The following is a 26,891-nucleotide window of genomic DNA, read 5'->3' on the forward strand; positions in this document are numbered from 1 at the left end:
TGACCCCTCTGGACTCCTCCCGCCCCACCCAAGACACCCAAGGTAAGTGGCATGCGACTGCGACCCTGTCCCCTATGACCGTCCCTGACCAAATAGGCTCACTTATTGGCCCTTAGTCATGCCTTTGTTGCGCATCAGGGAATGCCCTGAAGCATTGTGGGAGATGTAGTATGTCCACAATGTAGTAGTACCCCAATGCAGCCAGACAGGTCCCAAAGTACGCAAATCCACAGCCATCCAGGGAATGTCACCCAGCATGCATGTAACATCAGCACGTCTGACAGTCACATGCAACTAATGAGTATCCACTTACCCTCACAGGTGGCGCAGACAGCAGTGACAGCGAGAGGCTGCAGATAGATGAGGAGGCCCAGGAGGAGGATTCACAACCAGAAACCCAGGCACCAGCCCCTGCCGCTGCAACAACACCAGCAGCCAGGCCCCCCACCGTTGCTGCATCAGGATCTGCCGTCCCACCCGCAGCCAAGGCCAGGCCCCCCACCGTTGCTGCATCAGGATCTGCCGTCCCACCCGCAGCCAAGGCCAGGCCCCCCACCGTTGCTGCATCAGGATCTGCCGTCCCACCCGCAGCCAAGGCCAGGCCCCCCCCCGTTGCTGCATCTGGATCTGCCGTCCCACCCGCAGCCAGAGCCAGGCACCCCACTAATGTGCCCCCAGTCCCTGCCGCACCAGCAACGCCTGCTGCAACACCACCTGCAGCTGGTGCCAAGAGATCTGGGCCTGCGACAGCGGCAACACAGCGGGCAATCAGCAGGAGGGGCAATGGACATCGCTATGCCTGCATGAGCGTAGAGAGACGCATGCTCCGGATCCACCAGCGCCAGTCACAGCAGCAAGGTGCCATCCAGCTCCAGCTGCACAAAATTGGGCGCAATGTTGCGGGAGTTGGAGACCGCATGGACCGCATGACGGCGGCCATGGGACGCATGACTGCAGCCATGGAGGAGAACACTGCTGCGCTCATCAAGCACCGCAGTGTAGCGAGCCGGCGCCACCACCAGCTGATGAGCCGGCTGTCCGCCTATAGCAGGTCGAATTATGTGGCAGCAAATGCCACCACCCAGTTGTCGCGGCGCTCTCTCACACAGCAGCACCAACTAGTGCAGTGCTGTGAGGACATCACCAGGGTACTGGAGCACCTAACCACCACGGTAACGGCACTACACACACCTGCGCTACCAGCCACTGTAGGGGGCGACGATGCCAGTGAGGGTGCCTCCAGCGTGAGCAGCCAATCGGCCACACTGGTCCCGCCACCTAGGCGCAGCACCAGGGCAACGGCTGGTACAGGTGCCCAGGAAGAGGAAGAGCCTCAGAGGCGCTTGGGCATTACGCGCAGGAGGCGCCATTGACACTGTCTGCATAACACTGGCACAGGCTGACGCTAAGCCTGCCATGTATATGCACACTGCAGTATGAAGCAATACTGTTATTTGTAAATAGTTGGACTGATTACCTTTTTCTTGTGAATGAAACAAATATATTTATTTTGCTGCACACATTAGCCTTGTGTAATCATTACATTTTGCATGCAATTGTGATATGTGGGGTGGGGGAAGAGGGTGGGCTAGAAATTGTTCAGTGTGATGTGGTTGCGACGTCTGTGGCCTTCAGCTGGGTTCTCCCCGCGTGCATGGTGCACATGTGCTGGTGGCCGGTCGTCCCCTTCAGATTCACTGCCTGAGATGTCAACAGGTATCCGGCGCTTGGTTGCAATGTTATGGAGCATTGCACAGACAGTCACAATGCGGCAGCACGCAGCAGGACTGTAATACATGGCCCCACCTGTCTTGTGCAGTATACGGAACCTGCTCTTGAGCAGGCCAAATGTCCTTTCTATACAGTTCCTTGTCCGGATGTGCGCAACATTGTAGCGCCGTTGCTGAGGTGTGGCAGGGTTGAGGTAAGGGGTCAGGAGGTATTCCCGTAGGGCGTAGCCACTGTCACCTGAATGAGAGGAGCAGATGTTGATTGCCTGTGCAGCGCAGTGACTTCATTGCAATGTGACATTGTCGACAAAGTGTACTTACCAAGTAGGTGTCCTTCCCCAAACTCTCCTCTGAGCAGTCGTGTGTGGAGTCCACTGTGCCTGAAGATAAAGGAATCATGGGTACTCCCTGGGTACTGTGCGACAATGTCAGTGATGATGGTCTTGGCATTGCAGACCATCTGTATGTTGAGGGAGTGGTAGGACTTCCGGTTGCGGTACATATACTCCGTGGCAGCTGGTGGGCAGATGGCGACGTGGGTACAGTCGATGCAGCCGAGGACATGGGGAAAATGGGCTACATTGTAAAATTGTAGTTTTGTCAGGTCCAATTCCTGTTGGCTCGTGGGAAATGTGATGTGGCGGTGGAGCTGGGTGAGCATGGCGTCAACGAAAGTGTGGAGGCAGCGTGACATGGTGGGCTGGGATATCCCCCCAGCAGCCGCTACTATGCCCTGGAAACTGCCGGAGGCCAGGAGGTGCAGGCTGCACAATACCTGCACATGTGTAGGCACAGAATTGTTTCGCCTTGTTGGGTGCTGCATGAGGGGGTCAAGTTCTTGTATCAGCCAGGTGATCATTTCCCCATTCAGCCTGTATTTGGCATAAATCTGTTCTCTGGTCTGGCCCAGCAAGGTGACCCGCTGCCGGTAAATCCTTTCCTGCCTCATGCGTCTCCTCCGTGCTGCTCGCTGTAGCCTTCGCCGCCTCACCACCATGTACATTCCTGGCATTGTGGAACGCCTAATGCTGCTGCTGAATGTCCTTATGTGTGATTGGTCAGGCCTGGACCTGTTGGTGATTGGCCAACTGTTTTTCAAATTTTACTTAATCATGGCTTTTATGGTTACCACCTGCTTTGAGTTGTCCTTAATTTGCACCGCGCAAAACTGCGATTTTGGGGTTTTCCGCTATTGTATATTTTTCATGAATGCCGATTGAGAATAAATTGCGTTTCGCTATTCATTTCGCAGATTCCGTGGTTGGTCGCTATTTCCGTATCGCTAATGCGCGACTACCGGGACTCTGCGACTATTATAGCGTAATCGCTATTTTAATCGCTATTCTGTGTTTGCGAAATCGCTATTTTGTACTTGAATGCCGATTCCGTGTTTTGCACCCGCAATTGCATTTTCGCAGCCATTGCGGGCGCAATTTCGCTTCATGAATCAGGCTGTAAGTCATTACCATATTATAGGTAACACATTCCTAAGATTCAGTAAAAATATGTAGAACAAAAACAATTCATTAGCTTCTCAATAGGTTTCAGAATGAATAACCTCAGGAAGGAGGTAATTTAAGTTTTTTTTTTATTCCTTAATACGTTCATGGAATTGCTTAGCATAAAAACTGTCAAATTTCTCTTTACATTCAAAGGAACATTTATTTGGCTGTGAAGACTTGCCTCCTTATTTAGCACCATCATTCAATTAATTGTATTAATTCTTTAAAAATAGATGTAATAGCAGAAGCAATGATTACAAAGCAACTTTTGAAATTAAATTTAAAAAGAAATATAAATTGATTTGTGCACCATTCACCATGTCTTGCTTTAATAGAGCTATCAACGACCCACGCCAGTTATTGTCTCAATCCTTTCAAACTTCATTTACATTGTTCACACAAAGAATGAATGTCTTGATAAAAGGTGCACATTGTTCTATATATCTGTTAATTAACCATAAGAATATGCATGTGCTGCACACATGAATAGTATACATATTTGCATGATAATTGTAATGTTCTTTTTATTGTACATGCACTTACCTGAACTGTAAGATGTCCGAGTTTTTAAATTCATTATTAAGGGTCGTTTCTTGAAATATTTCATGTATCTGTAAAGTTGTATAAAATGTTTTAATATGTTATGAGCATTGTGTGTGCGCAGTGCAAATCAATATAGAACATTAATTGAATAAAGCATTGAATTATGGGTTATTAGGCTTTTATAAATAAGTATTGAGTATTGAAAGATAAATGTGCCCTGATAGATGATTTTTAAAGAATTATGTTTTCTTTGAAATCAATCATTCAACTTATCTTAGGAGCACCTATCAAAACTGTCACGTTATACTAAATGGAATTGAAACCAAAAAAGTTATTTAAATTGAAGTGCATTAGCCTCATGTTGGGGAAACTTCGCAAGCGCACACAAGCTGGTCAAGGACGCTGATGGAGTTTTCCTACTTGGGACATGATTACCTCCTCCCTCCCCCTTTTATTTGCACCTACTTGAATGCAGGGTGAGCACTGTGCCGCGGCAACTGGGCTTGCGTGCCAGGTACTCTCTGCGTGTTCTGCAAGGGAGGCCCCCTAATGGTGCACTCTAGGAGATAATGTCAGATTTCCGGACAGGCAGTGGTTATGAGCAGGTCGGTTCACAAAAAGCTGTAAAGAAAGAGTTTCGACTGAGGAAATGTACTGAGAACGCAACTTTCAGGTTAAAGAAAACAACTGAGGGGGCCCTCGGCCAAATGTATTTTGGGGCCACTGTTCAAACAGCTCTGATTTTATGATCCCGTTTCAGCTCTTTCATGCCCTCTTTGATCAAATTCTAAATGTGTGTACATCTGATTTTCAGGGATAGTGATGTGTGTTTTCAGTATTGTAACACAGCAGCAGCTTACTAATATTACTGCAAATAATTTCTGTCCCACCTTCCCATTCTTCATACGTGAGGTCCTGTATTCATCGAAAATAAACTTTTTATATGGATGTTGCATGAAATATGAAACCATTTTGTCTGCAAAATGTCTGTAATAGACTCGCACAGTAAAAGTAAATGATAGAAAAATGCTATTTAGAAAAATTTGTTTAAAAATCATTCAGGGTCTCAGGGCAAGACTCTTTGCAGAATATAGCTGGCTCTATCATGGGGCCCCTTTCAAGGCTAGGGCCCTGGGCCAGATCCACTTTGCCCATGCCTAAAACGTCTCTGCTGAGGGGAGACCCTCAGGCCAGCCAATAAACTCTCTCAGGCGCCTCGGGAAAGGAAAGAAAAAGGCCCGCATCCAGCCAAAGGTTAATCCTTTTCTTAATACATTTTTCAGAATCATGGTGTTGCCGGCTATTCCGCAGTCTACTGAGGAGGAGAATGCCATGAGGTATAGAAATGGAAGGCACAATCCTGGTGCACCGTAAGTAAACAATGGGGACCCTCTAACCTTTGTTGCAAGTGCATAAGGCAGTATGGAAATCAGAGCTACCCTTCAGAACTAGCCACAGTTATCCCTTAGTTATAGGTTTGAGGCTTTCGCTGAGCCAGTAGGGGCTGAGGAGTCCGGCCTGGAGAGGAGCAGTAAAGGAGCCCTGAGTTTATGCTAGGCGGGTCTGAGGCATGCGCTACACATGCCACCACATATTCTGAGAGGTCAATAGCTTCAATCTTGCTTGGTTTGAGGACCAAGATTAAGACCATGTTTCCAATCTCAGAGACTAACAAGATGGCTATCCAAGTCTCATGCCAGGTCTTGAGCCAGAAAGTGGATGAGGTAGCTGAATGTATCAGAGTGTATGGAGGAGGCGGTTACCCAGGCAAAATCTTATATTTTGAATAACGCCGCAGGTATTGATATACTGATAAAACTAAATCAAGCAATGAGGGAAAACCTGGAAATGGCAGAGAATGATGCTTAAATAAATACTATTCAAATTCTCATTATGCCAGAGGAAGAGGAGACGGGAGGATTGAAGGGCTTTGTTATATCTCTCCTCAAGGGTTCGTCTCTTAAGGGCAGTTCTGAAGTGAATCTGCAGCAGTAGATACAGTGAGTTCTTAAGGACCCATTTAGCAGCCCTAAGAGGCAAAAGCCCAGAAAGATCCTGGTAAATTACTTGTCATACAGAGAGAAAGAGCTTATATTGGGATGTGCACTAAAAAATGGTCCCTTAACCAGTCATGGGTACACCTTTACCATTAGGTCAGATGTATGTTAAGCCACAGAACAACACCAGTGGGAGCTGGGAAGAAGACTCTAGGAATTTAATAATCTGGGTGCCAGAGCCGAATTTCCATTTCCATCCATGACCAGCATTTGCGGAACAACCATATGCCTAATTACCAGGGAGTGAAGGATCTGACTGGAAGCCAGGGCATAAGGGCTGGAGGAGAGATTTGGGGGGTTGGTGGGATGGGAGAACATTAAGCATTGTTTTTTCAACTTGGGACCTTCATCATGGCGTCCATAGGGCATTGAACAATGACAGGTAGTGTAGGGGGGTTTCTCATGCTGGGGGTAGGGGTGGGGCACTGTGGGGGAGCAAGTGGAAGAAAATTAAATGAAATCTTAGTTCTATTGTTCGCCATTTACTTGTGCAATAAATGGGGAAAAGGCCCAGCATCTGTCTAAAGGGAAATAAGGGCAAGGTTCGGCAGGTCAATGGTCCAAATGATGGGTTTGGGTAAATAGATCAATAGATACATGGAACATAAATGGGCTTAGGTCTAGGAGGAGGCAGAATTTGGTGCTGCAATACTTGCAAGATAGTGTAGCTCATATAATGATTTTGCATGAGACCCATTTGACGGCAATAGAAAACAAGGCTATGTTCTCAAAACAGAATTGGATGGGACAGGGTGTGGTCTCTGACCAAGCCGAATGCTTCAAGGGGTGGTAAATAAAGTAAGGAAAAGGGTCAGTGTAGATTTGATAGGTTTCAAAACAGACGGCTCGGACAGATGGGTGGTAGGGCAGATGAAGTGCCATAACAATAGCTTTCTTTGTGCTGCTTTTATGTCCCTAACTCAGGCGATTCATCTTACCTTTATACCCTGGAGTGGAGTGGAAGCTTCCAGACGTACCCCAGTCTGGGAGGAGATTTTTTCACACTATTGGATGGAAATCTTAATAGATACACAAGGAAGGATAGTTTTATTACTCCAAAGGTCCTGAAAAGTATGTTACAGGATTTGGGGCTGATGGACATTTGACGGTGTAGAATGGGAAAGCAGAGAGGTTATACGTATTACAATAAGAAGTACGGTCACTCCTTTAGGCTACACTACTTCTTTGTGGACAATGCTATGGTGAAAGGAGTTATGGAGTTCAAACTCATGCCAGGGCACCTCTCTGATCATACGGGAGAATTCTAGATGGACTGCTAACCAAGCCTTCCTCTGGGCTACAGCCATTGGGCAGACTTTGGAGAAGCTCAGTCAGGCTTTCTTTATTGATAATATTGGGTTGCCCCACCCTAGCTATAGTTTGGGAAACTTATAAAGCTTCTTTTGGGATCAGGTTTCTGATAGTAACAAGAGAACAAGAGAATAGCCTGTGTCCATCACTCAAAAAAACCCATTTGGAGGTGCTTTTACAAGTGCAGACCTCTAGGGTACAGCAAGGGCAAACCATCAAGAGATTAGAGTAAGCACAAATAAGTTATGACATCAAGCTTGAAGGAAAGATTTGGGAACAATGGCAGGGGTACTGTAGCAGGCTTTTTGGGTATGGGAAGAAAAGAAGGCACCTCTGAAATTGAAAGCAAGAGCAGAGAGAATCAGAAATACCATTAAAGAATTGGTAGTCAATCCCCAGGGAGAAGACACTGAGTGGATAGATAAAATGAAGGCCCATCTACTCACCCTATTTTCCTCTTTGTATACAGAGATGTATAAACCAGCTTTAGAGAAGCTCTGGAGATGGTTGAGAGGTAGGGGACTGTCTGGGATTATGGATCAGGGTCAGCTAGGATTTCCGAAGTATAAATTCGGGAACACTTGAAAAGTGAAAACAATTGGCAGTCAGCAAGCCTGGATGCCATCCCCTCCGAGCTGTATAAACTGCTAAAGAAGTCTGTTAGACCTGGTACCATTGGCGTGAGTCTCCCTTCCATTTTTCACTGATTGCCTCCTCTGTTTTTTATATGTTTTTGCTGGTTAGATGATTTGGGCACTGTGCCACTGCTATTCAGTGCCACAGTGCACATGCTGCCTATGTTAAATTGATGTATTGATTAGTGACTATGATTGGCTTATTTGATTTACTTGTTAGACCTTAGTACAGTGCACCATGTGTGCCCAGGGCCTGTAAATCAAATGCTGCGGGTGGGCTTGCAGCACTGATTGTGCCACCCACAGAAGCAGTTTGTAAAGTGTGTCTCAGGCCTGCCATTGCAGAGCCTATGTGCAGTCTGAGACTGCCATGTCAACTTGGCAAGTGCACCCACTTGCCAGTCCCTAAACATTCCTTTTTCTACATATCAGACACCCCTAAGGTAGGCCCTAGGGCAGGGTGCATTGTATGTAAAGGTAGGACATGCCCTGATGTGTGTGGCATGTCCTAATAGCGAATTATTGCCATTTCCGTTTTTCTCTATTGCAAGGCTACCTGCCCCCATAGGCCAGAATCGGAAGTTTGATTATAACATCTTATAATCCTAACTGACCCAGGGAACATGGTAGAGATTACAATTTAGTATGCCTGAACTCAGAATGATAAAATACATCTTTTAGTAAAGTTGGTTTTAACATTCTGTGTTTGAAAATACCACTTTTAGAAAGTGGGTATTTTCTTACCTAACCATCCAGCCTGCCTCTGCTAGCTTGTGTATTGTATGTCTGGCTTGGTGAGTGACAGGGAATGGGATGGCTCCAGGAGACGGGGGAGTCAGCACAGGGCTGAATATACTTATCTGCATGAAGAGTGGTGGGAGGGGTAGCACCTGGGCCTGAATAGAACTGTGACTGCCTTCCACAATGCTGACCTCACCTCCTGTGGTGTGTCTGATGACCCTGGCACACACTGCCAGAGGAAAGAAGGAATCATTTAAACAAAGAGCTCCAGGACTGCACAGAACTAGTTTGGACTAGGTACATAACCCTCTGCCTTCAGAGGACAACGGATTTTGCAATATAAATATTGGGGCCCAGACCCCAGGACTTTAGATCACTTCTGGGAAAACAAGACAAACCTTTGCCAAGGAGAAAAACCAAGGAAGCTACAAGAGTTTGGACTGCCCCTCTGCCAGTGCTGGGGTGGCCTGCAGTGGTTTCTTTATTGCCAAGAAAATTAGAAGAAACTTTTAAGAACTTCCATCATGTTGCAGAATATTACTCCAAGGGCTTGATTTGAGCTTACCTCCTGACCGAAGTCTCAGGGATACCAGACTTCACCCCTTGTGTTTGCCTGCATCTGGAACTTGCTGTACTAGCTGCTACAGAAGGAATTCTTCAACGCTGACGCCGGTGAGCAACGCCGTCTTCTGCATCAAAGCTGTGAGCGCTGCTCCGACTTGCAACGAAGACCCGACGCCGGCCGCCATGCGACATCGACACCAGAGAACGACATCGTAAGCCTGCCATAGCCGTGAGTGCTGCTCCAACTTGCGACGTAGGCCCGATGACTGCTGCTGTGCCGCATTGACTCTGAAGCCGACATCATCACGGAGCCGATCGTCGACGTGGGTGGTCAAGAATCCATCGACATTGTGACATCTTACAGTACCATGGTTTCAGCACCAAAGTGACGTCACCTCTTCTCCGGTCAAGAACCGACGCCTCCCCTGCCTGCACCAGCATCCAGGACACGACGCATCATCTCCCCCAAAGCAAGGAACTGATGCTGCAATGCGCCAATGACACTGCACCACCCCGACGTCGTGAGCTGTCTTTATTTTCGCTTTTCCAAGGTACTGTTTTGTGTGGGTCTGTTTTGACTCAGGGCCCGATGCCATGCACCTAGCGGCCGGCGCCATACTTTGGGATTTCATTGGCCTTGACGTTGTGATAACTCCATTTGGAGTTATCTGTTGCTCCAGACTGCTTTTAAGTGAATAACCTATTTTTGAACTAGTCCTACCATCTTGAAGAATTATTATTGATTACAGTATTGTGGATTTTTGTCGTTTATGGTCTTGTGATAAGTCTATATAAAGAATACTTATTGTTATAAATTCTGTGTGGTGTCCATCTGTAGTGTTTTCACTTTATTACTGTATGTGTTGACAAATGCTTAACACACTGTGTAGTAATTAAGGCAAGGACGACTTAATGAATTACTAAAGATTTATTGATCACAAACGGTCGTGGAGCAGGGAAACAGCTCCACCAGGTTCAGCAGTAGGCAAATGCTCTATTCATTCTAACAGTGTCATAGCAACCATAGAACATTACTTGCATTCTCATATTAAAATGCAAGCCAGAATATAACATACCTCTTTTCCTTCTGACAAACAAAACTGAAACAGGTAAAAGACAGTACAATGTATAATAAAATAAAATACAAATTAAATAAACAAAAAACAAAGAAAATAAAACAGGAAAAATTAAAAGCATTAAAAATGATGCTAGAAAATTATCTGTAATGAGCAGGCAGCACTTGTTTCCTAGAACTCTTCCTTACAGAACCATTGCCATAGGAATCTGAAGTAGAGCTTGTCTCATTATCACGAATGACTTTAGAAACTTTATTGACATTCCACCAATGACCATCTTCGATTTGAACAGCATTCCCAAAAACATTTATAACACGTTTGACCTCACTAAATTTGCTCTCACCTTTCTTGGTATACAAAGGATATTTGATCCTTACCATATCCCCAACATTCAAAAAGGACATTTTCACACCCTTCTTCTTTGCGTCAAACCAAACCTTCTGTTTAGACTGTGAGGTCTTAACGTTTTCTTTTACTACAATCATGAGATCATCAATACTCTTAGCAGTACCTAATAAGTTAGACATCCATCCGGGTCTAAAAGTTGTATTCGCTTTCCTTCCTCTCATTAACACAAAAGGAGCAACATTGGTGACTGAATGTGGTGTTGTTCTATAAAACCAAATCATGTCTTCAAGAGAACGTCGTACATCATGATGTCCAGCTTTTGCCAACTTCACACAATCACCAATAACTTGGTTCATCCTCTCCACAAGACCATTTGCTTGCGAATTGTAAAGGGAACTTTTGATATGTTTGATTCCTCTAATGGAAAGAAAATTTTGGAATTCACTACTCACAAACTGTTTCCCGTTGTCTGAAACGAGACTCTCTGGAAAATCTTCTCTCAAAAATAAATCATTGAGAAATTCAATAATCGAATTCGAATTTGCTTCTCTGACCAATTTGTATTCAGTCCATTTTGAAGCATAATCAACTGCTACTAAAATATACTTGAAAGAACCATAAAGAAAATCGTACGGTCCTTGTATATCAATCCCCACTTTACACCAAGGACTATCAGGACACTCAATAGGGTTCAAAGGAGGCGTAGACATTTTATTAGACTTGTCTGAAGAATTGCAAATGCAGCTTTCTTTAACCAAATTGTCCACATCAACATCCATAGAAGGCCACCAAAATGCAGCACGAAGACAACGCTTCGGGAGAGTAACACCTAAATGTCCCTCATGAACACGTTTCAAAATATCAAACCTGAGGGATAAAGGAGGAATCAATTTATCACCCCTCAATAGAAGACCATCCTCCAAAGACAGTTCTTGACTAATTTTTCAAAAAGTTTGAATCAAAGGAGAAAGAATTTTCTCTTGAGGTCAATCCTTTGTAACTAAAACTTTAACATCTTGGAGGATACCATCAGATTCGAAAGCCAATCTCCACTCATGTTCCGAAACTACTTTATGTTGTGGAATATCCAAAGCTGCAACAAAACAATCCTCAAAATCTTCATTAATTAGATCAATAAATTTGACTTCATCATGAACATCACAAACTAACGGAAATCTGGAAAGAAAATCAACTCTTAAATTTTTACCCCCAGCAACGTGCTTAACCGCAAAATGAAACTGTAGAAGTCTAGTGACCATCCGGAGTATTCTAGGTGTGGAACACTTGCTCATACCATCATTTAAAATATTGACCAAAGGTTTGTGGTCAGTGAGCAATGTGAAATGCTTACCCCAAACATAAGAACGAAATTTCTCAATTGCCCAAGAGCAAGCCAGTAACTCTTTTTCTATAACTGAATACTGATGTTCAGCACCTCTGAGTACACGTGTAGCATAACTAATTGTATTTTCCTTCCCATCGATGACTTGTGTCAACATTCCACCTAAACCAACTTGACTTGCATCTACAGTGATGAAGCATTCATGTGATGGATCAAAAGGTTTAAGAGCTTTACAATGGATCAAAGAGGTTTTCACTGACTCTAAAGCACGAGAACATTCCTCATCCCACTTAAACACTACCCCTTTCTTCAAAAGTTCACTAATGGGACGAATTATGGTAGCAAAATTAGCAACAAACTTGGAATGGTATTCACAGAGACCCAACAGAGGTTTAACACCTGATATATCTGTAGGTCGAGGAGCATTGGAAATGGCTTTTAATAATCCAGGTTTAGGACTCACACCATCCTTAGATACAACATGACCAAGATATTCCACCTTGTCACAAAAAAATTCAAATTTCTCTGACTTAAGTACAATGCCATTATCTTTGAATAAGGTCAACACTCTATTTAAAGTTAAGTCATGAGATTCAGTGTCTTTACCGAAAACAAAAACGTCGTCTTGAAAAACCAGTACAGAATCAACATCATGAAGAATGTTGTTCATAATCCGTTGGAAGACCGATGCCGCTGAGGCCAACCCAAAAGGCATCCTGCAATATTGATAGGTACTAAGCATGAGCGCAAAATCCGCTCCGATCGCGGATTTTGCGGATTTTCGGTAAATCCGCGATCCGCGAACTCTCGCGGATTTACCGAGAATCCGCAATCCGCGATCGGAGCGGATTTTGCGGTCAAAAGTTCAAGCCTGCATAATTTACGATGGCGCCGGCAAGCTGCCAGCGCCATCCTCAAATGGTTACTTAATTAGCTTCGACAGGAAGCTCTAATAGATAAGATACAGCAGGGGCTCGAGCGCCTGCTTTATTTTAACAGTTAGAGCTTCCTGTTGAAGCTAATTAAGTAACTATTGCAGGATGGCGCTGGCAGCTTGCCGGCGCCATCGTAAATTATTTCACCGGTGGTGTCTTCTTGAGTAAATATGAAGGGCAGGGTTCATTCGGGCACGACGGTCCTGGCACAAAAAAATAAACCTCAACAGGAAACACTTGCAGATATCAATAAAGCATGTGCCCTAGTTGAAGCTTTAATTCAGTGACTCATTGATCAGCCCAAAAACTAATCTGCTGATCGGTCTCTGCCCTTTTATACACACAAGAGGCATGCTCGCATGGACGCCCCGTCCGTTTGGCCCCGCCCACACACTCGAGGTGTGCACCGTCTTCCCGCCATTTACCCACTATGATGGACATTTCACTAAAGGGACCCCTGCGCACTTCGGCGCGATTGCATAGTAACACACACTTGGTCGCTGGAACTAGTTGAAGCGCAAATGTAGTGACTCATTCACCAGCCCAAAAAAAATCGTGAGCGTTGGGAGGCTGGGCAGATGTGCCTTCTTCCCAAATATCCCCGGACACACAAGAGGCATGTGCGCTCGCGTGGAAGCCCCGTCCGTTTGGCCCCGCCCACACACTCGAGGGAGCCCCGCCCCCAATCCGCAAATCCGCTGAATCCGCTAAATAGGCGGATTTTGCGGATCCACGATCCGTGGATCCGCTAAATCCGCGAATCGTGGATCCGCAAAATCCGCCCATGCTTAATAGGTACCCAGCGGTGAGACAAAGGCTGTGAGATGCTTGGAATCAGGATGTAATTCGACCTGATGATAGGCACTAGCGAGAGCAAGTTTGGAAAATAATTTAGCTCCTTTAGTGGCTGCAAAAAGGTCAGAAATTTTGGGTAAGGGATGCGAATCAACCCAAGTTTCTTTATTAAGGGACCTCAAATCCACACAAACTATAAGTTGGCCATTTTGTTTACGTGCTACCACCAAGGGAGAAAGCCACAAGGATGATTCCGCCGGTTCAATAACTCCCTTGGATCACAAATCCTTAAGTTCTTTTTCTAGATCTGACCTAACACTAAAAGATACACCCCTAAGCTTGGGTTTTATTGGCACAGCACCCTCTTTAACAACAATTTTATGATTAAAACCTTTGACTTCACCAAGTTGATTACCAAAAATGGAAGGAAACTTACTTTCCCATTTGTTCTTACAGTCATTGTTGCAATCTACTACAGAAACTTGTTCTCGTGTAACGGGTTTTAACATCATCCCGAATAAACCTTGATGAAACCAACCAAGTATGTTCAGACCTTTAACAGCAATGTAAACTTTTCCCTTGATACATCTTCCTTTAAAGGTCATAACCTCTTCAAAAAAACCTAATAAATTAATCTTCCTACCCTCATATGAAACCGGAGATCTATCTGGAGGAAGAAGAGGCATAGAGTTTCCCCAAGTTTCATCAAACAGTTCCTTGATAATCATAGTGATCCTAGAACCAGAATCAACTAGCAGAGGAAGAACTTTATTACCCACACAAATGTCAACAATAGGGTCACGACATTTAGTAGGGGCCCCTTCAACCACTGGTTTCTTTAAAACATTTTTCTATTTCAAACATACACTAGCAAAATGTCCAACTCTTTTTACAATAATTAAAAAGTGACATAGATAGCTCGACATCTGTTGTTTTTGACATGAGACGGATTACCACAACGAATGCATAAATTTGAGTTAGGTTTCTAATATTTGGTAGGTTTGAAAGTGTTTTTGTTAAAAATAAGTTTGGACTTCGATGGAGAATTATTTCTAAACTTTATAGCATTAACACCATCACTAATTTTATCTACAGTTTTGTCATCAAGTTCTTTAAGTGAGGATAGAGAAACTTCTATACTTTTGGCTATTCTTAATGTTTCGTCTAGTGAAGGATCAGTAAGAGTTAACAATTTTTGTCTAATACTCTTCTCCTTACATTTACAAACAAATTGATCTCTTATAAGTTGATCAGTAAAGTTTTCAAGATTACAAACAGAAGCTAAATGACGCAAAGCAGAAATATAAGTGTCAAAGTTTTCATCTTCCCCTTGTTTTCTTTTTAAAAATTTGTGTCTACGGACAATAATGGTTGGTTGCTTATCAAATCTTTTTTTAAGCTTTAAAACAGTTTGTAAGTATTCATCAAGATCATCATTCTCTTCAGCGGGTAATTCGGGTAAGTGTTTAAATATCGATCTACCTTCAAATCCTAGAGAATGTAACAATAAAATGTTTTTTCTTTCTTCAGAATATTTAATTTCTCCTAGAGCTCCCAAATAGGTTTCAGAGGCATCGAACCACCTCTCCCAGTGAACAGGAGGCTGTCCGGGTGATTCCAAAAAGGAAGGAGGAGGATTGACAGATTGCATTGTAAACAGATCTAAGTTGAAAGCAAAAATGCAAGAGAAAATAGGAAATACCCTAAAAACAGGAGATTGTTAATATGGTTTTGTACATGAAGGTATTATAATCCAGGCATGAAGATAATGTTGAAATATGAAGAAAGTTTGTACTTCGAGGCTCTAATGTTGTTAAAACAGGTTGAAAGTGTGCGCATCACTGAGAATACTGGAAATAACAATGAAAGTGTGCGCCAAAAATTAACTGTTTTGTACAAACAATTAAAGTGTGCGCATCACTGAAAATAAATGCAACTCAGGTGTGCGCATCACCGTACAATGTGGAAAAGACATAAAATTAACGATGCAGATGTGCGCATGTAACAACTCAGGTGTGCGCATCACCGTACAATGTGTAGGCAAAATAACCTTAACAATGCAGGTGGGCACATCACCGTGATGTGCTGAAATGAAAAAAAATCGTAGGGTGGAACGCAAAACAGAGAGGTTGCTAAGGGACCGGAACGCAAATAAAATGGCCTCCAGAGCGTGACCACGTATGTGTAAAGACGTGACCTCTTATGCGTGTGTAGGCGTCATAACGCAGACAAAATGGAGGAAGAACGAAGTCCTCGAAGTTCCACAGCAAAGTTCCAAATAAACTCGGGTGAGTGGCCGTTTATAAATGTTTGAAAATAAACAAGTCAATGGAAGAAAAATGCCCAAAATACGAGATGTCTTGAAAACAAAATCTCGCAAAACTAACCGAGCCAAGTTAATTATGTATAATAAAAGGTCAATCCTACCACAATTAGTTGAGTCAAACCTTTGTTGAGATCAGTTCAAGTTCTTGCCTATAACAAAGTCAATCTTGTGAAGGCAGAATGGAGCGATGATAAAAAAAAAAAACGATTGAGGCAGCAAGTTGGTGATCTCACTTGGAGTGGAGTAGCAATCTGCAGATTGGCTGGAAATAAGTTGTTTGGCAGGAAAGTTTCTTCTTTTCTTGGAAAATAGAAAAATTTGCAGGCACAAGTGAGGCTCGTAAAAATGACTGTGTGATCATTAAGCGTCGCCAAAATTGTGTAGTAATAAGGGCAAGGACGACTTAATGAATTACTAAAGATTTATTGATCACAAACGGTCGTGGAGCAGGAAAACAGCTCCACCAGACTCAGCAGTAGGCAAATGCTCTATTCATTCTCACAGTGTCATAGCAACCATAGAACGTTACTTGCATTCTCATATTAAAATGCAGGCCAGAATATAACACACTGCCTCTGTGATAAGCCTGTCTGCTCATGCCAAGCTACCAAGGGGGTGAGCAGGGGTTATCCAGGAGTGTAATCCCCTTTCCCTGACTAGAAGCAAGGGTCCCTATTTGCTCAAAGGTACCTACCTCTGCCAACCAGAACTCCAGTTCTAATAAAGCAATTTTTCGGATCTGAGAAGAGCTATTCAATGCTATTCATTTGGGGGAATCCCAGAGTTTTGAATCATGGAAGGAAGCTACCTTGGTGTTGATTTCAAAGCTGGCTAAGGATCCTAAGAAGTCTGATTTCCTTATTAAACACCGATTAAAAGGTGTTTACTAGTATCCTTACAAGCAGGGTGGCCCCTTTGGCCACTCCGATTAATACACCCAGATCAGAAGGGCTTTGTTCCCAAGTGGCAGGTCCATGAACTTGTACAACAACTCATTGGGCCAATAGATCTTGCTCTTCTTTACATCGCTCCTTTGGCTGTATCCACATTGGATGCAGCCAAAGCCTTTGACATAGTCTATTGGGAGTATCTGTGGGAGGTTTTGAAGGCATTGAAGTTTAGCCCAAACTTTATCTCCACCCTGCGTAGGCTGTATGGAACCCCCTCAGCCCAGATTCTACTCAATTGAGCATTGACTAAGAGGTTCAACATTTATAGTGAAACTAGGCAGGGCTGCTCTCTCTCCCTTTCAATATCTATATGGAGCCATTTGCTCAAATGCTCGGGAGAGAACTGCAAGTAATTCCATTCATGTAACAGGGTTTCAGTACTTAGATAGCCCCATATGCTAAGGATTTGATTATTTTAATGACAGATCCAGATGCAAATATTGTAGGATACACAGATTATAAGGAAAGAGTTTTCCCTTTTTTAATGGATGCTGTTGGATGCTGTGGAAAGTAAGTTGCCAGCTCTATTTTTGATCTGGGAAGATTGGATGCCATGGTCGCACCTGCAATATCTGTGGCAAGCATCTCCCAGGCGTCTTTATCAAGTTGTTAGACCAGCAAACTTAAAATAAATAATTCCTTTACACTAAACAGGATTTTCTGGTCTCCTTAAAAGATCGTGAGATGTGCTAAAAATCAGGTCCTGAGCTGTAGAAGATGTGGCATCCCTGAGGCAAATGATGAAGAGATGTTCTTTTCTTTTCCTTTGCTTGCAGAGTTTTGGGATGATGGTAACAAGGTTTTAACAGGAATTTTTGGAGCTGTTATTGCCGTCATTCCAAAATTGGTCTTATTTGGGACAGGGTTATTGAAATTCCTCTAATTCAGTTTGGGATCTGCATTGTTTGGTGTTTTGTGCCTATTTACTTTTTTGGTACTGCAGCAACTCCTTACACATTGCCTAAGTTAAGTATATCTGTGATATGCCATAGGTACCAAGCGCTTGAGCTCAGGTTAGTTTTATCACTTTTGGGGTTCACTCTGATGGGATAGTGTTATTATTCAGTGAGCTTGTTGACCTGTGGAAAAGTAAATTTTGCCATGTTCTGTGTCCCTACGTGTCCCCCATCTTATGTTATGTGTGCATGATTAATATGCATATGTATCCCCCATGTTCGATTAAAGACGCGATTACAGTTGTGTCCATCTCTAGTATGCTAGTTTCCAGTTCTCGTGAAAGCTACGAGTATCAGGCCTATGTAAAGTTACGTTGCCACGTTTCTCAGTGTGCACGTTATTTCATTGTAAAGTCCCCGTTTCTAGGCCTCAAAAGGGCCCGGACACCAGATTCAGCTCCTGTCTCCTGAGCCCTCGCTGAGGAGCGATACAGCCCCCACCTGTATCCTCGACCCTTCACTTACTTCCTGCCTCGCAGTGCCCAGCTCGGCCTGGCTCTGCCTACGAGTCTGCCAAGAGTATGTTATGATTCTAGTTATCAGTCCAGCCCTCCTTCTCTGCATTCCTAAGCTACTGAATCGCATCAATAGTTTCCGTCATTGTCTAGCCTTTACGTCTCCATGTAAGAGAAATACTGTATTAATGGTCATTTAATATTCTTCATCACGCACTACATGTAGAATAATGCATGCTCCAGTCTTAGAGTCTGTTAGCCTCTCCCCTCCTGACTCTTAGTTCATATCAACATGTCCTCTAAACATTAGATACTAGATAGGGTTTAGGTATATGTCGCCCTGACTCTCCAGACTTCAGTATTTACTCCTAGCGCAGAGTTCATAGCCCCCAGCTTCTCCTAGTAACACGTCATTGTCAGTTTGCGCGCACCATTAGGTCAGAGGTCCCGGCTCCTCAGGTAGCCCCCTCCATGTTTCCGCCCCATTTATGACATATTCCGTTACGTTTACATCACATGTCCATGTATACGCCTCTTGTTACACCCACTTTCACCCTTATCTTTCGCGACTGCTATTGACCACACCCACTGCTCCGCCTATTGTATGTATTGCAATGCAACAGTTTTAGTATATATGCTTGTGTACTGTCATTAAATGTTACGCCAGTCCAATCCTGTCCCAGGCAGCGCTGCCATCCTGTTCCCGTGCAGGTTGTCCTGTCCCTGTCCTTTATGCTGTATTAAAACCTGCAAACTCCTACTACCTCGAATCTTGACTCTTATTTATTGAGCTATCTGTTATTGCTATGTCCAGTCAAACCTAGATCCGGTATTATTTATTTATATACCACAGACCTCCAATCTAAAATAATAATTCATGTTTATACATTCATCCACAGATGAAGGATGCTGTATTTACCAACAGTGGTTTGCATGTGAAGAAATCTGTTTATTGTTTTGAGGGAATCCAATTAGGTCTATTGAGGTGTGTTTGGATGTGCATTACAATTGTAGAAGAATTGGAATTCATACCAGGTGTTGAATATCAAATGCAAGAACCTTGAACTCCAGTGAGGATCTGTTTTGTAAAGTTGGAGTAAACGTTGCTCCTCTCAGAAGTTTGAATGAACCTCTGTTTGCATGACCTGTTCCACATGTTGTATTCACTGCATCTGAAACCAAAACAGCTATTAGTACCAGAATTGCATAGTAATTACGAAAGTACCCTCCTAAGGGCAACTAAGCTCCAGAAAACTGAAATGTCATTCAAATATATCAAAATTCATTTATTGAAAAAATTGTACACTTTTACAATCTACAGGTGTATATAAAGGAATATTATGCAATAATGTATAAATAGAAAATAGATACCTCACTACAATAGCAACATCATAAAAGTTATTTTGTACTGTCTCTTTTTCATTAAACCATATATGATGATAATGATAAACATTCATGAAACAGCAATTCACTTTGCTCTGGTCTGTAAGAAATGTCGCTGTGTTGGTCTTGCTCCTTATTACACAATAACTTTTAAATCTTACACTCCAACACTCTATATTAGTTAAAAGGCCCTAACTCAAATATAACTCTTCTAGTTTGAGCCTCAACAGTGCTTACACTGTCTGCAAATCTAATGTATCCTCTTCTATGGGCTTTGGCACACCCACCAATTGACATTGGTTGTTATCTGTGGCGTTCAGAAATGCTGGCTTGTTCTGGTGCATTTCTGTAAATGTCCCTCCATTGGGCTTTTAGCTCTCTTTATGGATATTTAACTCAGAGAACATTTTGGTTGGCCAACACACTGTACAGTGTGTGATGACCCGAATATAGCACGTTACAACGCGTGCTTTTTCAAGGTGGTACTTTACAACGTGGTCGTTACAATGACTGCGTTGTTACCATGCGTGTCATTACAGCACAAGTCGTTTCAATGACTTGCTCTATGGGGTGTGCTGGACTTAGGAATAGTATTAATTACTATTCCTACTCCAGTTTACACAACAGCAGGGAAGGTGTTGTACGCCCCCTAGAGCAAGTCGTTGAACTGTCTTGCATTGTAATGACACACGTGGTAACAACACAGTCATTGTAACAACCGCTTTGTAAAGTACAGCGTTGTAAAGTACAGCGTTGTAAAAGTTGCATAGTAAATGTTGTTTCCCTAATAACCCCTAATTCCCCCTCCTGTACACAGCTCGGTTCGCTCCCATGTCGCTGTTCCCAGCTGCACGGCTCTTCCACGCTTTGTAAGAAGTGCTCCTCGTTCACAACGCTTTTTTTTTGTTAGCCTGCCTTATAGTGAGAAGCGTTTGCGTTTTGTTTACTGTGCTTCCCTGCAGACTCTTTCCTCATGAATGCTGCACTTGTTGTTTACTTTAGGTGGATGTTCAGTAACTGTCCCTGCTCTCTCTCAAACTCTGTATTCTGTTAATTCTTGGCCTCTACCCTTCCTCCTTCAGTCTCGCAGAGCGACTGGAGCTCTCAGCTGGCATGGATGTTTGTTTTACATGCACCATGGAAACTGCCAAGTAATGCCTGTGTTATTAATTGTTTTTGTAAAATAAATTTCTAATTTTCATGTTGTTGTGTTGATGACTTTTTAGTAACCAAGCGATTACAAATTCCACTTACCGATTAGCTATGTCTTTCGAGGAGGCTACTAAGTGAGGAGTGCAGTATGCGAAGGGCTGAGTAACCGCACTCTCCTACAGAACAGCATGTACTAGCTGTAGCTGTGTGTACAGCATGTGTGTACAGTGCAATATGTGACCCCCACGCCAGTCATCAGAGATGTAATGTGAAGGTTTATGTGTTGTTCTGGTTTAACTAGTTTGCCTGATCATGCTTAAGTAACTTACTTAAATGTTCCCTTGTTTGGTTACAAGGTGGATATTCAGCCCTGCCAGTACATGATATGCATTGCCTAGTTCAGGAGATCAAAAAATATAAGTAAAAACCTTGTCATTTACAATGCCAATAGCTCTAACTTTAAAAAATGTGATATCGATTGCATTGCATATGCTTGTTTTAATTCTCTCGCCCTCTACGTCACAGTTAGGACACTTTGATAAAACCAAAATGCACTTTTTGAACTGCAATGGCAAACTTTGAGTGAATTGATTGTATGGTTAGCTGTGATCCTTGGATTGTACAGTGCTAATCATTGAATCATATTTGTCTCATTTGTTTCTCCCTCCGATGTGACTTTAGACCCAGACCTTTCAAATCACATTATAAATATCATCCGATAAGCCACATAGCTCTTAAATTGGAAGCCTAAATCCAACTACTTTTACTGCAATTTTCTAACCCCCGTTGACCTCGACCTTTGCCACACTCTGCTAACACATTATTATGTGCCATCGAGGATTACTAATTTTAATTATTATTATTATTATTTTTTAAATATTTTTATTATCCCTCAGTTCAAAGTGTAGACAGAACAGATAAAGTCACTTATAAAAATCAGACTGTTGGCCAGCATGTTTTAAGGATGCACTAAGTAACAATATGAGCAAGCTTGTATGTTAGAAAAGAAACCAATAATAATTGAACAGTAAATCAAATAGCTATTCTAGGCTTCCCAAATGATCAATCATAGGCTGCCAGATTTTAATCCCAAGTTGCTTTTTTCTCAGGGATTTAATACGATATAAATTATATTCTAAATAAAACAAATTATAAAACTTGGCCCGCCACATCTCATATGAGGGTGCTTCAGGCTTCAACCACATAGAGGCAATACATAAGCGGGCAACTGACATAGCCATAAAAAAGAAATATCGATTTGGATAATACAATGGCTGAGTATCATTATCTTTAGATATTCCAAATATCATCATCTCTCTAGATATCACCACTTCAAGGTTAGAAACATTTGACAAAAATTGTGCAATAGATAGAATAAAAAATGTCAATACAGTGCAGTCAAAAAATATATGCAGAATATCGGCATGATCAGCTTGACACCTATAACATTTCCCATTGTGGATATTGCCCCACTTCATCATCTTAGCCGGTGTATGGTATAAATTAAATAAAGTTTTATAATGTTGTGAGCGTAGATTGGCGGTCAACATAATTTTAGCAGCCATATTGATTGATTCTTGAACAAATAATTCAGAAATATCGAGTCTAGTACTCCACTTCCTCTCTTGTAACTCAATATCATCGCTCTGTGTGCTCAGCAAGCTATCATATAATATCCCAATCCTGACAGGTTTATTCAAGATTTCAAGAAGATCATTAGTGGCTAAAGATCCTATATTTGGATGTTTAAAGATAAAATCCCGTAGCTGTAAATATTTTAAAAAATCATGCTGAGAAGTCGCATATTTCGTTTTTAAATCTTCAAATGTAACCATAGTGCCAGCATTGAACATACTGCCTAACCAAACAATACCCTTACCTGCCCATATCCGCATCTTGCTGTCCCAGAGTATAGGAGGAAGTAGTTCTATTGAGTCACAAGGGGTATAGAAATTAATGCGTTTAAGAGAACTAATTTTACGTACCCAGCGCCAGCCTTTAAATGCTTTTAATATGACCTTAAACCTAGTTCTTTTGTAATAGCTTGGTTCTAGAAAACGCAGCAGCATTTGTCGAGTTTGACTGCCCAACAGCATCGAATATATATTAGGGCTTTCAAATGTCGGAGACTCCTCCCCAATCACCATGATTTTAAAGTTCTGGAGAAGATAGTAAAACGCGAAATTTGGAACACCCCATCCACCTCTTAGAGGTGGGAGTGTCATAAATTTAGACGCCCGACGAGGGGATTTCCAACCCCATAGAAATCGATCAGCAATAGATTGCAACTTCGTTAATTGTGCTCGTGGCAGCTCCAGTGGCACTGTACGAAAATAATTAAGTACTTTAGGCAAAATAGACATCTTTAAAACATTACGTCGCCCCACTAGTGATAAATGAAGGCATTCAAACTTTTCCACTTTTATGTTTTCAATTTCAGATAGGGCCTGTTCAGGATCAGATGTAATGACGGCAATATCGTCAGCATAAGCTAACACACGTACATAGCTATCACCCACAGCCATTGATGATATACGCTGAGAAGCCGCTAACATCTGCAACAGTGGTTCGATATAAATAGCAAACAGTAACGGCGAGCATGGGCATCCCTGCCGCGTACCGCGAGTGATATTGACGGATAATGACTACCGCCCCAACATACAGATCTTGGCCCTTGGTCGTTTATACATAATTTGTAGAGCAAATAGAAATTGGGGTCCAAACCCCATTTTACCCATAATAGCCCATATAAATGCCCACGCCACACGGTCAAATGCTTTTTCAGCATCTAAAAACACAAAGCCAACATTTTTATGAAGCGCAGATGCATAATCCAAAACAGCAATCACACAATGTAGATGATTAACTGTGCTACGGCCTGGAAGAAAACCATGTTGACAGTGAGACACCAATGATGGCACAGCTTGAATTAGACAACAAGCAAGAATTTTAGAATAAATCTTAGCATCAACATTGATTAAAGAAATGGGTCTATAAGACCCCGGAAGATGTGGGGGCTTGTCTTTCTTTTTAAAAACCACGATACTCGCATCGTCCCACGATGGAGGGTGATTGCCTGTTTGAGCAGCGATCATCGTAGCCAGCATATCGTTTTTAATAATAGAAAATAACAAACAATATAATTCGAGAGGCAGTTTATCCGGACCAGCAGCTTTCCCAAGTGCGAGGTCCTTAATTACCGTCTCGAGCTCTAACATCGTTATTGGGGTTTCTAACTCTAATAGTAAAATCCAGTGTAGATAGGTCAAATCTAGCCACATACTGCTCGATCTGATCGTAAGGAAGATTTTCTTGAGTATATAACTCAGTATAATACTGTTAAAAAACCTGCAATATACCATCCATCGAGTCGACCAAGTCACCCCGATGGTTCTCTAAAGCCGCTATGCATTGTAGTGTCTGTCGCCCACAAAGTCTTTGGGCTAGGCATCTGCCGACGGCCTCACCATACTCATATCTCTCTGCTCGATGAGCTTGATATTGGCATGCTATATCACGACTCCAAGCACCGTTAATCTTTGCATTAAGACCTGCAACCTTAGTCTGTATCGAATCACTATCGCGATGTGCTCTAATATTCGAGATAAGTTGCTGTTCTGCACTTTTTAAATCAACCAGCAATTTATCCATTTCAGTTTTCTGTTGTCGCTGTTGAAACCAACCGTAACTACAAGTTTCACCCCGCAGCCCCGCCTTAAAGCTATCCCATACCATCGCCTGGGGTGCTGTATCTCTATTATAGTCAAGAAATTGCTGGGCCCAAACTTGGATATGGCGTACATAAGCTTCATCAAGTAGTAGTTTTTTATTGAAGGAAAAATATCGATATCCCTGCTGTAGCTTAAGAGGAAGCAAATCTAAAACAACAGGGCCATGGTCCGATGTGATTCGTGGCATTACCTGCATATGAGCACCGCTTATAAAAGACCTAGGTAGAAATATATAGTCTAAGCGAACCAGTTTTTTATACGAAAAAGAAAAAAAAGTATACCTAGGATCGCCTGGGTTAACCGCAGGCCAGCCATCCACTAAACCATGCTGGAGCAATATTTGCCACAGTGCTCTAAAAACATGGGGCTTACGGCGAACATAGCTAGTAAACTGGTAATCCCAAGTAAAAGACTCCCCATGTATGTTAAAGTCCCCTAGTAATAATAAGGGGGTACCCCACAATGCCAGTTCAACATTCAAAAATTCAAGAGTCTGAGTTTCGTCCAGGTTCGAGCCATATACTGAACATATTGTTACGGTAACCCCCACAATGATACACTCTACAATTGCCCAGCGCCCTAGACTATCAGCTTTAGCTTTGCCCGAGAGTGGCTATCATTTGCCGGCCCAGGATAGCAACCCCGCGATTCATGGTAGTCTGCCGTGATGCAACAAATAATGTATAGCCCAATTCACTTAATATCTTCCGATTCCCCCATGACACATGAGTTTCCTGCAGACATAAAATATCAGGGTTGATTAATCGCACTTCCCGCATCACGCGTTTGCGTTTAACAGCATTGTTCAATCCACATACATTAAATGAACATATGCGTAAACTATTACTAGCCATTACCCCCAAGCTGGGTCTTGAATTGACAAAAATCGATAATACATGACATAAAGAACAAGCTTGCTCCAACAATCTTACAACATATGCTTAGAACTGACGTTTTTCCCTTTAAACCCTTAACATCCTTACCCCAAAAACTAGCCCCCCTACACCCTGTGAGCCCTCCCGGGAAACCCTCCCCCATCCCACAGATCCCCGCCCCCCACCCAAGTGACCCTCCCAAGCAACTAAGGCAATAGGGCCAATCGCCCTGAGATGAGTATGAGAGAACCTCTGTGTTTGGGCATCCCCGTGTCTAATCCATGTAGCTTCATATACCTTCTATAGATGGAAGGAAAAAAAATGGGAAAAAGAGAAAACAAGCTGTATCATAATAATTGCTCTATATACATATTCCTACATGAATACAGATATATACCCATCTTATGTGTCATCATATATGATTTCAAATTCTATACATTCTATCAACCCAAAGAATTAAGGTATTCCTTAGCTAAGGTCTCTGAGGTAAAAAAACGATGCTGTCCCTTATGTACAGTTTTTAAGGTAGCAGGCTGCAGAAGAAAAACCTGGAGACTCGATTGAAATGGGGCGATAAGTTGACGTAGTCGCCATCGATTTTCTACCGTAGAATGACAATAATCGGGGCGTACGAAAAATTCTATACCCTTCCCCGATCTCTTTTTATCCGGTCTTGCCAAGTCATACAATGTTTGTCTTGCCAGAAAGTTATTTAGCGAAATCAATATAGCACGTGGATGTTGAGATGCTTGCCCAGTTCAGGCTGGTCGCTGACGAAAATGGAAAACGGTGCACCCGTTGGATTTCCTGAGCCCAATTCCAATCTTTAACCTCCACAAAAACCTCTTCAAAAAGCTCAACTATGAATTTACGGATGTCCTGTCCCTCACTCCCTTCAGGAACCCCCAAAATGCGCAGGGTATTACGGCGCAGTCGATTCTCCATATCGGCAAGCTTGCTATGCACATCATCTTTATGCATCTTAACCCCTTCGACGCTCATGACGAGCTGGGCTCGTCATGGCGTAGCCTCCTCGCACGCTCATGACGAGCCCAGCTCGTCAAGTAAAGTGCGATTTTTAAAAACCCAGCGTACGGGCGGAATTCCGCCCGCACGCATGCGGTTAATGTCAACAATTTCAGCCGTGTGGCTTGCCACTTGATCTTCCAGTGTAGAAATGGACCCTCAGCCTCTATCATTCTATCTGTAAAATCATTGCAAGATTTTGTCAGACGTCGAACATTATTGTGTAATTTCCGACATGCAGTATGGGTTTTGAGGTGTTCAGCCCTGGCCTCTAGTCGATATTCCGAAATAGCTTTAAAAATCTCCTCAAGGGAGACTTGACTAGTGGCTCCCAAACCTCCACTAGCCTGCTCAGATAAGTCCAAATGCGCAGACATAGAGTCGGACTCTGAGATAGCCCAGTCATGACTTAGAGGAGCACTCTGTTGTCCAATAGTGGCATTTCCACCAGCGAACTC

At 42.9% G+C, this 26,891-nt stretch overlaps 1 protein-coding gene across 1 annotated transcript in view; it reads right to left on the bottom strand.

The window, feature by feature from the left end:
- TMPRSS15 (transmembrane serine protease 15) overlaps positions 1 to 26,891 on the bottom strand; it is a 1,630,091-nt gene that overhangs the window by 1,539,421 nt on the left and 63,779 nt on the right. The window contains exons 2-3 of the mRNA XM_078658360.1: positions 19,299 to 19,438; positions 3,776 to 3,843 (exon numbers count right to left, since the gene is read on the bottom strand). Coding sequence (XP_078514486.1) covers positions 3,776 to 3,843; positions 19,299 to 19,438 — 208 coding nt within the window. The remainder of the gene's footprint in view (positions 1 to 3,775; positions 3,844 to 19,298; positions 19,439 to 26,891) is intronic.

Source organism: Lissotriton helveticus, chromosome 8, assembly GCF_964261635.1.
Source record: "Lissotriton helveticus chromosome 8, aLisHel1.1, whole genome shotgun sequence".
Classification (NCBI taxonomy): domain Eukaryota; kingdom Metazoa; phylum Chordata; class Amphibia; order Caudata; family Salamandridae; genus Lissotriton; species Lissotriton helveticus.